This window comes from Callorhinus ursinus, unplaced genomic scaffold (genome assembly GCF_003265705.2).
Source record: "Callorhinus ursinus isolate GAN/ISIS: 27379988/994484 unplaced genomic scaffold, GSC_fseal_2.0 scaffold11, whole genome shotgun sequence".
Classification (NCBI taxonomy): Eukaryota; Metazoa; Chordata; class Mammalia; order Carnivora; family Otariidae; genus Callorhinus; species Callorhinus ursinus.
The window spans coordinates 38,238,726-38,251,737 of record NW_027397073.1 but is presented as its reverse complement, the minus strand read 5'-3'; the positions used below and the strand labels follow the sequence as shown (position 1 = coordinate 38,251,737).

Below are 13,012 nucleotides of genomic sequence, written 5' to 3'. Positions count from 1 at the left end.
ACAAGCCAAGAGGCTTGCTATCCAAGGAGAATAGTTCTTGGCAGACTTCAGAATCCTTCCATCAGCAAAGGAACTAAGAAGAATCCATTGTAGAATCTCTGGCCACTTGTTCTGTGACAGTAATGGAGCACCTTCAGTTAAGTAGAAGACCTTTATCATGGGCAAACTGATATAACTTATTCTCCAATAAACAAAAATAGGAGAACTCAGAACTTTCAAGGGGAAAAAAACCCAGCGCCAATCCCACACTGTTGGTAAGAGCATTTGCTTTCTGTGGTCTATGGTTTTATTGTATTTTTTTTCTCTCCTAGCATTAAAAATGGCCTTGAATTATCTTGATCTTTTTTCATTCAGTGGATAGCCTTTAAAGGAAAAAAAAAACAGTAAATAAGGGAAAAAATATTGACACATAGATAAAAATACAGTTGTCCTCGCAAATTTAATTTTTAAACTCAGCTGATTATCTTAAATTCAATATATTTTCAAACCCTTTTTTAAAAAGTGTCACCTAATAACATTTAATGTCAAATATATCATTTGTTCGAATAAATAAAACACCACTAGTGATTGGCACTGAAAGTTTTATAAATGCGGTTGGTTTATTTAAATAATTTAGTTAAGCTTTGGATTCTCATGTACCCCTTCTGGCCTAATGAGTTGGAGACCTCTCAAACATATATCAGGGAATTTCTTGGGCAGAACCACCTTTTAAGAAATTAAAGTGGAGGAAAGTTTTCAGAGGTATTTTTGTTTCATTTCCCTTGGAAGTGTTAGATGTACTTTTACCATATTTATTTATTACATTTAATTTGAATATGAGACAGACATTTGAGGAAAATTCCATTAAAATTTCTAAGATGATATCCTTTATACAGGGGAAAAAGTGTGGTATGGCAGCTGACAATTATTTGAAAAAGGTCTGTGCTGCTGACTTAGGATCTTTACTACAGGTGATTGGAAAATGCACCTGTAGTATCCGGGCACAGAGAGGTATTTTTAAAAAGAAATTAAGGTACTGTAGTCAGAATAATGCCCTCCAAAAATGTTTACATTCTCATCAGGTTCTGTCAATATTTTGTTAAATGTCAAATTAAGGAATTGTTTGGAGAAGATATTAGGGTTTCTAATTAGCTGACCTTAATATAAAGGGATTATCCTGTTTGATCCGTGTGGTCCTAGGCTACTCACAAAGGTCCTTAAATGTGGAAGGGGGGGCAGAAGAAGTCAGTTAGATTTAAAGATAGAAAAAGGGGACACCAACTGGGGAGTGCCTTAGAAGCACAGCAGGTAAGGCAACATCCTCCCCAAGAAGCTCCAGAGAGGAACACTTTTACCAAAACCTAGATTTTAGTCCAGTGAGACTTCCAACCTATGAGACTAATACATTTCTGTGTCCATGGTCACTTGTTACAGCAGCAACAGAACACTAACACAGGTACATTCGATGTGATGCTACACAGTCATTAAAAATAATACCTAACACATAATGTGGAAAATGTTCATGGTAAATTGTTAGGTTAGAAAAGCAGCTCAGGAAACACTGTAGGACAGTGAAATCAAACAAATATATACCTGTTTAGGGAAAATTTGAAAGATAGGCTGTAAAATGATATTCATGGTTCTCTGTGGATGTTGGGATTATTATTTTTCCGTCTTCTTTCTGTACTTCCCAAGTTTCTTATTTAATCAGAAAATAAAATTAAGTGTTGAACATGATTGACCTTAACAGTGGAGATAGGTTACTCATAGTATTTTATCTCCTTCAAAATCTTGGAGAGGAGATGAGCTCCAATGAATATAGTAAGCTCCTGTAGGTTAGCTTGTGCTCAATCCTTACTTTGCCAAATTTCTGCATCTCAAACACACTGAAAATATATTAACGTCTACCTGCTTTATTTTTGATTTTTTTATGAGCTAAAGTTTGAAACCTGAGCCATAGGAAATTAGAAAATATTTTTGGCATACAAAGATTAATCTCTGAATATTTGTATTAATGGTGTAAAGATTACAATAGCAGGATAGCTAAGTACACAGGTGTAGTATCTAAGAGTAAAATCCGAGGTGAGTGGACTTAAACTTTATGGGCTCAGCTGGATACTGCCTTTCACTTTTCCTTACCAGATACACTCCTGGCACCCATCATTGTTAAAAAGTCTTTCTTTCATGCCTTATGTATTTGATTTTCATTAGTGGTGGGTTTTATTGTTGCTCTTGATAGATGTAGAGAATGTAACTTAAAGGAAATTAAACCTCTATAAGCAGGATAAAATTCTCCATGTTAAGTCAAATGCTTTGATGTCAAGAGCATTTTCAATAACTATTATCTACCATACAAAACTGCTTAACTTTAATATAAAGTCCTGGTTCCGAGTCACTGGGTAGAAGACCATTATTTAGTACCTGGGAGGCAGCAGACTGCAGCGACCAGGAGGGGAGCTCAGGCATCACAGGTGATGGTTGCAGCCTTCACTGTGTCTCTGTTCCTGGCAAGTGACTCCAACTTCTTGAGTTCCTTTGTAAAAGGGACTGTGACGATCCTCATCGCCTACAGTTATCGTGAGAAGGAAAGGAAACAAAATGGCTCTCTCTGTATCAGTAACTGGTGGCTATCATTATAGCTGAAGGCCCTTTTTACTGAGTATTGTTACTTGAACTACACAATTCAAGAAAATTCAGTAACTGCTTGTGTTTGGTCATTTCAAGGCATGTTTTCTTATTAGGTGTGACAAAGTAACATGTATCTAACAAAAAACTGCTGTTGTATGGGAAGCTAACTGGCAGAAGTAGCAGAAACTTCTGTTTGATCTGTGTTTGTTTCCTATCACCTCAGTAGAGTGAGAATACAAACCTGCACCTAGTGTCTCCAAAATGCTTTATAAAGGGGATGTGATTTCTTCTCCTGTGACACAGTGTAAAAGAGGACCCTGGTGTTTTTAGGTACAACTCCTAAAGGAAAAAGAGAGACAAGAGTGTATTTGGCGTTGGCCTCTAAGCTCTCCCAGGGAAATGATGGGAATGTAATGAAAACAGGAGCACCTTGCTGGAACTTACCTTCTCTCTCTGTTTGCTTATCACTCTTAAGGACTTTTTTTTTTAAGTGTATGGCAAAGTCAAACCTGTTACTTTGTGAAATAGCAACCATGTCCAAGTCTTCAAGGACAATTGCAATAAAACCCAAAGCACGAAAGAGGCACTTCAAACAGGGAAATGCTTTTCCTAAGATGTTAAATCAGGAGTGACTAAAAAAGCCAGATTACTTATGTAAAAATGAGGAATAAAAAAAAATTCTTAAATTTAAATAATCAAATGAAATATCCTTGGTTTACTAATTTCCCTTACCCTGTCTTGGAATAAATTCTTTATTCAACAATGTTGAGGCTCTAGGGGATCTTGGGATAATCTTCAGACAGAAGGTTAAACTGTCCTTTTTGTGCTAAATGTTGGGTACACAACCACACTGCATATTTTCAAAGCAAACTGCTAAAAATTCAGTATGCTTCAGAAAGTTTGTAAGTTTTCACAATCAGTGTTTTAACACAGAAATCTGTTTATTAAACCAAACAAAACAGAGAAAATTATACCAGCCCTCGATTTTTTTTTGAATTTTCATTTAAATAAGCAAACTCTAAATCCACACCTTAAAAGATGTTTGCATCTATGTATTTCCAAAATACTCATATTTCAATAAGATTTTCACATTATATTCACCAACAGTATCACAAAAGTTTTTTTTGTTTTGTTTTGTTTTGTTTACGTAACTGTCAGGAACAGTAATTCTAGAAACACTAGAAGAAAAAGCATAGCAATGTCCACAGTTACAAGAAAAAGTGCACATTACTTGGTCACAATCACAGTCATTACTTGAAAAACTATATGTAACAAGTACATAAATATCACTGATGCCTTAAACTCATTATCAAAAACTGAATGACATAAGTTTTACGTGAAATAAGGCAAATTCAGGAATGCACAAAGAATTCATAATCCAACCAAAGCTGAACAACAGAAAAATAATTATACAAGAAGCATAAACTGATGTACTTCTCCCTAAATATTTAGAAAATAGGCTTGCCTCAGTGCACAAAGAAAACACCATTCATGTGTATCCAACACTATAAAATAAGAAAGAAGGGCAAAGTGTGGGGGGAGAGGAGGGGACAGTTCATTGAAAGTTGCAGCTGCATCGACTGAGTTCTTTACATCATTGTTACTTAGAACTGTAAATTATACAAATCCTATCAGGAGAGGTAATGGTCTTTTTGGAAACTATTTCTGAAATAGTGAAAGAAAAACTACACACGAGTGCAAATTTTCAGATTGTCACTTGCAACCTCTTAACATTCAGCCATCTACATCCAATTGCTGCTGGAGGCATGCCTGAAACACAGCAGCGTCAATCCGGGGTGAGCAGCTGTAAGGAACCAAGGTGTGATTTTTTTTTTCAATGATATGTCTTTTTTAATATTAAAAAATTCTGTGATGAAAACCTCTATTGCAAAACCGCAATGTTGAGTGGCATGATGAGCGTGAGTGCAGAAACATAGGCTTCTCTTAGAAGTAGTTCCTGATGTGACGATTTAAAGAACGTAGCAAGGGTTTGTTTTCCAGCATTGTTATTTTTGTAGAAAGAATTTGGAAAGAGGAGAAGGCAAAGGGATGTGGAAAAGGTACTTACAGTAGTTTCTCAAAACAGTTTTCTTTTAGGACCTATGAAAAAGTTACCAAAGTAAAAATGACAATTTTGAATGAAAAACAAGTTTTCTTTTTATAAAAATTACATATATATTTTTTAAAATACAAGATCCTTCTCAATGTTGTTATATCCTGTAGCAACAAGAAATTTGGCTTTTTTTTTTTTTTTTTTGCCAGATACTGCAGCTTTCTGTCCAATAAGTCAGTAGCAAATTCCACTAATATTTCAGTTGGATCTTGAACTATTTTTTTTATACCACAAGCTTCTTCTGTTTTATCCTTGAATTAGGAATATACAGCCTTTTTTTTTTTTTTTTTTGCCCCAGATATTTATATGCTGACAAACTAAAACAAAAAGCAGTTGGCTGGACACATTACAGTATCTCAAGTACTTCAGAGGTCAGAGTTCCTTTGAAGCACCTTAACACATCACTTTATGGATCAAGGACAATGTGGCATAATGGAAGTACTTCTCTTAAGACTGTGCAGTAAGACCAGAAGCATCTCTGCTGGGAAATCAAAATGTCATTAGTGGAAACTGCAAATTTAGACCTCAGTGAAGAGGACCGTCATTTGACTCAGTTCTGTTGTAAAATAAGATTTTCCAGTTCATCTGCAGAACGCAATAAAAATGCAGCTGATTCTCGATATCCTGCAACGAGCTGCCTCACAGCACTGATCTCAGTTGGACTCAGCTGGGGTCTGGAGCTTGAACTGCTGGAGGAGCCTGAGCTAGTTGCCAACTGCCTCTTCATGCTGAGATCCGTGGGTCCTAGAAAAAATAATCACAAAATTAACACGAACAATCTTTGTTCCAGTACTTTGAACATGAGCATTAAATTGTGGACTTAATTCACTTACTCTTTTGTGAGAAGCTGCTGATACTTTTAATCAAATACATCAGCTCTCCGAAATACCAAAGAACAACATGATGTGAAATGAGTGGCTGAGTATTCTGAGAGTTCTTGTCCAGGCAATCACCTCTGACTGTGAAAAGTCCGTGAAGAAGACCTTCTCCTAACATGTGCTTTTTGGAAAATTCAATTTTAAGTCTACTTTACCCTGTGTTGTAGAAGTTTCTCCGCAGCAGTGTAAAATATTGGGACTTATAAATGCTTTGTGTTTGCACCGTTGGTTAACAAATAATTTTAGATTCCACCTACTCAGACTTGGAAACATCCTAGATTGTGATGCTAATGACTCCAGATTACAAACTCCTCCATTTAGAACAAAGGAAATTTGGACAGGGGAATTCAATGACATGGTTACAATTCCACAACTTTTAAGTGGCACAGTAAGGATGTGAATTGCATATTTTTTCATTTCAGGCGAATGCTTTTTTTCCATCAGATTGATTAGTATTTAAAATATGTATTAGTAAAAATTAGTATTTAAAAATATTGGACAGCAGTTGGTTTTAGAGGGGCGCAGTAAGTACGTGATCAGTACAATCTGCAAAGAAACCAGACCTGGAATGGTGCTTTAGGTATTGCTAAAGCTGCTTCTATATTTATTTGCATAAAACATTTAGTTGTCAAAAGGTTTATTACATATAATTAAACCAAATCAGACAGGTCTGTTTTTTGACATTTTGTAAATTTTTAGTTTTTTGTAAATTTCTACTTTAAAACAATTTAGTTAACACAAATGTCTGAATTAAAGATTTTTAAGATGCTTCGCATCAATTCTTGATTAAGGGTTTTTAATGTGTTATAAAGGTTTTTAAGTGTTCATTGCTATAACAATTAATGAAAAGTAAGAACTATAATTATTAAATTTGCAATGAGTAATACATTTAAAATCCCTGAATAAATATAACTGTGGACATAACTAAAGGCAGGCTCAAAAATTGTAGTGATGCTCTAACTTGAAATGATTTAAACAGATTTTTCTTAAAGATAACTTTTCAGATAATGGTATTCATTTCCTGAACTGAAACAAGGGATGTTATTTTATCCTGTTCGTTCTTCTTGAGGCCTGACGAGACCAGTCAGGACCCAACCCCCTTCACTCTGTACCCTGAAGGGAGAAGAGAACTCCTGTCAGCTAGGTGGCACATGTCCCATGAGATGGGAACAGCTTCACTTGTAATTTAATTAGGACAGAGACAAGACTAGCACACAAGAACTCTGACATTTGAGAGGGACTTATTTCCACTTCTGCCACAACCTCTCAAAGCCTTGATTTCCTAGCAGGAGTTAGCTTCCATTTGTTCTGCTGTTTACAAAATCCTGCTGCTGACATAGCAAGCTGAAAGGGAGAGATGTGGGGATGTCTCACTTGCAAACAGGAATTAATGAACAAGTGTGCAAGCAAATCAATAGCAACTAGGTTATTTGGAAAGTTCTGAATGGATTAAGAAAATATCATGACATAATGGATTCTGGTTTATGGACGAACCAACTTTAAATTTGGATATTTTTCCCTTTATATTCAAGAATCCCCGTACCAGTACAAAGCTTTATAAAAGGAAGTAGAAAGGATTTTCCTCAGTTATGTAGATATGGCACGTCTAGTTGATGATCATTATTTTGTTAGAAGTTGTAACATTTTATGATGTTTTTGCTGATAAGCCAAGTGGTTGGTTTACATCTTTAAGTGGAATTGAGAAAGGGTTAGCCTAGGGCTCAGGTTCTTTTTGGGATGAAAAAGATGGTGATTTCATTCTAACACTGCAGTTTACAGATTATTCTTTACCTCTGGCTCAGGGGTAAAATCTTCCCAATTAAGACATGGCTTTCACTTTCTTTCCGATTATTAACATAGGCAAATTCTAGATAGCTCAAGTAACACAGAAGCCATTCACACCTTTGTTATTTTTCTGGAAGAAAGTTGACTTCATTATCTTGGTGTCTTTTGGATCTACACGATAAGGATTAAGTATAATCAAAACTATAAGGAATTCTTTTTGCTGAATATTACTCAAATCTTCAAAGCTAAGAGGTTGAGCAGGGAAGCAAAAAAATTAAAAGTCACAAATGAACAAATTTAGTGACTACTCAAACAGCCCTTTCATTGTTTGTTACTAGTATTCTTACCTGCCTCGTTTAGACAATGTCCTACTTCTTTGGGTGCATAACCCAAACAATCAATACAAAGTAAAACTTCAAATTTTATGAAGACACTGGATTTAATGAATTCGAGGAAAATATCTTTGGAGATTTAATCAAATTACAAAGCCACTAAAAAATATGGTTCTGGAAGAGTGGGACCAGTTAACAAAACAAGCAAAAATAATGACACAATAGGTGTTTCAAGAGAAAATGATTTGAATATCAAGAGTTAAAGCAAATCAGAAAACTTGACAAGTTTTAAAACCATAATTATGCAGATCTACTTTATGTTCATTCTGAAAATTTGAGTAAGAGATATTTCATGGTAACAGGCAATGTTAGAAAAATTAAGCTTCACCAAAACCAATCTTTTTGTTTGTTTGTTTAAGGTTTGGAGGCAGATTTAAGTTATATGTAAATTCTAATTAAAGGAAAATGTATATCCATAATTCACTTTATTTTTTGATATATTTTTAAATTAAAATATAGTTCACATACAATGTTATATTAGTTTCAGGTGTACAACACAGTGATTCAATACAACTCTGTTATGCTAGGTTCTTTTTTCTTTTTGTTTCAAGTTTTTATTTAAATTCTAGTTTACATTTGGTGTAATACTAGTTTCAGGAGAATTTAACGATTCATCATGTACATATAACAACCAGTGCTCATCACAAGTGTCCTCATTAATACCCATCACCCATTTTTCCCATCCCTTCCCCTTTTTCCCTTCAGCAACCCCCCATTTGTTCTCTATAGTTAAGAGTCTATTTTATGGTTTGCCTCTTTTTTTTTCTTTCCCCTATGTTCATCTGTCTTGTTCCTTAAATTCCACATATGAGTGAAATTGTATGGTATTTCTTTCTCTAACTTATTTCGCTTAGCATAATACACTCTAGCTCCATCCATGTCATTCAAATGGCAAGATTTCGTTCTTTTTGATAGCCAAGTAATATTGTTGGCTATCAAAAAGAATGTGTGTCATGTATATATATGTGTGTGTGTGTGTGTATATATATATATATATATATACACACACACACACACATACATGCTATCTCTTCTTTATCCATCAGTCAATGGACATTTGGACTCTTTCCATAATTTGGCTATTGTTGATAATGCTAAATACATTGGGGTGCATGTGCCCCTTTGAATCAGTATTTTTGTATCCTTTGGATAAATACTTAGTAGTGCAATTGTTAGGTCAAGGGTAGTTCTATTTTTAACTTTTTGAGGAATCTCCATACTGTTTTCCAGCTGCACCAGTTTGTATTCCCACCCACCAGTGTAAAAGGGTTCCCCTTTCTCTGCATCCTCACCAACATCTGTTGTTTTCTGTGGTGTTAATTTTAGTCATTCTGATCAGTGTGAGGTAGTAGCTCATCATGGTTTTGATTTGTGTTTCCCTGATGATTTTGTTGACTTATTTTTTTAAAATATCAAACATTTGGAAATAAGAGCAGGCAAGATGCCTGGCCTTGTTAATGGAGCCGCAGTGTCAGGAAGCCTGGGTCTTCTTTCTACTTCTCCTCTGACTCACTGCTTTCTGGAGGATGAATCATATGCCCTTTCTTGGCATTGGGTCTCACTTCCTTCGTCTCCCCTATAAAATGGGTATATTTGCCCTTTCTACCACATAGGAGGGGGCTGAGGCTGGAAGAGGCCTTGGTCATAAAAAAAAATGGTTTTGATTTGTGTTTCCCTGATGATGAGTGAGGTTAAGCATCTTTTCATGCGTCTGTTAGCCATCTGTGTGTCGTCTTGGGGAAAAAGTCTATTCCTGTCTTCTGCCCATTTTTTAACTGGATTTTTTTTGGGGGGGTGTTGAGTTTATTAAATTCTTTATAGATTTTGGATACTAACCGTTTATCAGATAGGTCGTTTGCAAATATTTTCTCCCATTCTGAAGGTTGCCTTTTCACTAAAATGTAGCTATCATCCGTCACCATACAAATCTATTATAATTCCATTAACTATATTCTGTAAGCTGTACCTTTCATCCCTGTGACTTAGTCATTCCATAACTGGAAGCCTATATCTTCTACTCTCCTTCAACCACTTTGCCATCCCCCATCCCTCTAGCAACCATTAGTTTGTTCTCTGTATTTATGGGTCTGTCTCTGCTTTTATTTGTTTTAAGTTTCACAAATAAGTGAAATCATATGGTATTTGACTTTCTCTAATACCATCCATCCATGGTATTAGAGAAAGTCCATCCATGTGGTCTCAAATGGCAATATCTCATTCTTTTTTTTATGATAGTCCATTACACAAATGCACACAACCCCACAGCCCATGCATTTATTGATGGACACTTGGGTTCTTCCATATCTAGGCTATTGTTAAAAATGCTGCAATAAACATAGAGGTACATATTTTTTTTCAAATGAGTGTTTCTATTTTCTTTGGGTAACTATCTAGTAGTGAACTCCTGGATCGTATGGTATTTCTATTTTTAATTTTTTGAGGAAACTGCATACTATTTTCCATAGTGGCTACATCAGATTACATTCCCACTGGCAGTGCATGAGAAGGGTTTCTTTTTCTACACATCTTCACCAACACTTGTTATTTCTTGTCATTTTGAGTCTAGACATTCTGACAGGTGTTAGGTGATAACCTCATTGTGGTTTTGATTTGCATTTCTCTAATGATTACTAACATTGAGCATCTTCCATGTGTCTGCTGTCCATCTGTATGTCTTCTTTGGAGAAATGTCTCTTCAGGTCCTCTGCCCATTATTTAATCAGATTGTTTGGGGGGGCTTTTTGGTGTTGAGTGGATAAGTTCTTTACATATTTTGTATATTAACCCCTTATTGGATATATCATTTGCAAGTATATTCTCCCAATCAGTAGATTGTCTTTTCAATTTGTTTGATGGTTCCTTTGCTGCACAAAAGCCTTTCATTTTGGTGTATTCACAATAGTTTATTTTTGCTTTTGTTTTCCTTGCCTGAGGAGACATAAAAAAAATGTTGCTAAGGCCAATGTCAAAGAGATTACTGCCTATGTTTTCTTCTAGGAGTTTTATGGTTTCAGGTCTCACATTTAGGTCTTCAACCCATTTTGAGTTTATTTTTGTGTATGGTATGAGAAATTGGTTCAGTTTCTTTTTTGCAAAATGGAGCTGTCCAGTTTTCCCAGCACCATTTATTGAAGAGACGTATTTTCCCCACTGTATATTTTTGTCTCCTTTGTCATGGATTAATTGACCATGTAAGTGTGGGTTTATTTCTGGGCTCTCTATCCAGGTCCATTGATCTATGTGTGTTTTTGTGCCAGTAGCATTCTGTTTTGATTACTATAGCTTTGTAGTATATCTTGAAATGTGGGACTCCGATACCTCTGGCTTTGTTCTTCTTTCTCATGATTGCTTTGTATATTTGAGGTCTTTGCGGTTCCCTACAAACTTTAGTATTCTAGTTTTGTGAAAAAATCTGTTGGTATTTTGATAGGGATTGAATTAAATCTATAGATTGCTTTGGGTAGTATGGACATTTTAACAACATTCTTCCAATCTATGAGCATGAGATACCTTCCCATTTGTGTTGTCTTCAACATCCTGATTAAAGATTCTTTTTACAATAAAAGATTATAAAACAAAAAAAAAAGATTCTTTTTACTTCTGCTCTGATCTTAATTATATCATTCTCTCTACTATCTTTGAGCTTTGTTGGTTCTTTTTCTAATTCATTTAGGTACAAAGTTAGATTGTTTATTTGGGAAATTTTTTTTTTTTTAGGTAAGCCTGTATCATTGTAACCATGTCTTTTAGAACTGCTTCTGCTTCATCCTGAAAATGTTGAAACTTTGTGTTTCTACTTTTATTGTCTCAAGGTATTTTTTAATTTCCTTTGTTAAACCATTGGTTGTTCAGTAGCATATTGTTTAGCTTCCACATGTTTGGATTTTTTTTCTACTTGATTTCTTGTTTCATACTGTTATGGTCAGAAAAGAGGGTTGGTATAATTTCAATCTTAAACTTACTGAGACTTTTTTATGGCTTAACATGATCTATTCTGGAGAATGTTCCATGTGTACTTAAAGAATGTGAATTCTGTTTTTAGACAGAATATTCTATATATCTGTTAAGCCCATCTGGTCTAACGTATCATTTAAAGCCATTTAAAAAAAATGATTTTCTGTCTGGATCATCTATCATTGATTTAAGTGGAGTGTTAAAATTCCCTATTTTCATATTACTGTCAATTTTTCCCTTTGTTAATATTTGCTTTTAATATTTAGGTGCTTCTATGTTGGATACATAGGTATTTACAGTTATTACATCTTGTTGGATCAATCCCTTTATCACTGTGTAATGCCCTTCTTTGTCTCTTATTAGAGTATTTTAAGGTCTATTTTGTCTACTTATTTACATGGAATATTTTTTCATTCCTTCTCTTTTAGGCTGTATGTGTCTTTAGGTCTGATGTTAGTCTCCTGTAGGGAGTATCAAGATAGGTCTTATTTTTTTATCTATTTAGCCACTCTGTGTCTTGATTGGATCACTTAGGCATTTATATTTAAAGTAATTATCAATAGGCATGTCCTCATTGCCATTTTGTCAATTGTTTTCTGGCTTTTTGCAAATCCTCTGTTCCTTTCTTCTTGCTGCCTTTGTGTTTTGATTTTCTGTAGTGATATGGTTAAATACCAAATTTAGACAAGTATACAATAAGGAAAGATAATTAAAAGCCAGGATCCCTAATGAACATATGGACAAAAATCCTTAACAAAATAGAGCAAACCAGATTCAACAATATATTGAAAGGATCACACAGCATGATCAGGTGGGTTTATTCCAAGGATGCAGGAATGGTTCAATATCTACAAATCAATCAGTGTGATGTACCACATTAACAAAATGTATATAAAACATATAATCCTCTCAACAGATGCAGATAAAATCCAACACATGTTAAAAGCTGTCAACATAGCAGTTATAGAGGGAAAGGTACCTCAAAATAAAGCTGAAAGCTTTTTCTCTAAGACCATGATCAAAACAAAGATGCCCACTCTCACCACTTTTATTCAATATAGTATTGGAAGTGCAATTAGGCAAAAAAAAAAAAAAGAAAGGGAAAAAAGAAATAAATGCATTCTAAACTGGAAGGGAAGACATAAAACTGTGAACCCTAAAATTTGTATGGAACCACACAGGACCTCAAATAGCCAAAGTAATCTTGAGATTGGAACAAAGCTGGAGGCAACATCCTCCCTGATTTCAAGCAATATTACCAAAGCTTTAGTAATCAAAATAGT

General features: G+C 34.8%; 1 protein-coding gene across 12 annotated transcripts in view; it reads right to left on the bottom strand.

Moving 5' to 3' along the window:
* Positions 1-256: 256 nt before the first annotated feature.
* Positions 257-13,012, bottom strand: part of NOL4 (nucleolar protein 4) — a 422,575-nt gene continuing 409,819 nt past the window's right edge. For 10 of the 12 annotated variants that reach the window (XM_073898360.1, XM_025886832.2, XM_025886833.2 and 7 more), the window contains one exon: positions 4,758-5,464. In XM_073898360.1, coding sequence (XP_073754461.1) covers positions 5,271-5,464 — 194 coding nt within the window. In that variant the 3' untranslated portion in view covers positions 4,758-5,270. Of the gene's footprint in view, positions 363-2,400; positions 2,546-4,757; positions 5,465-13,012 lie in introns of those variants that run through there. The other 2 variants (XR_012380046.1, XR_012380047.1) reach the window with 2 other exon arrangements.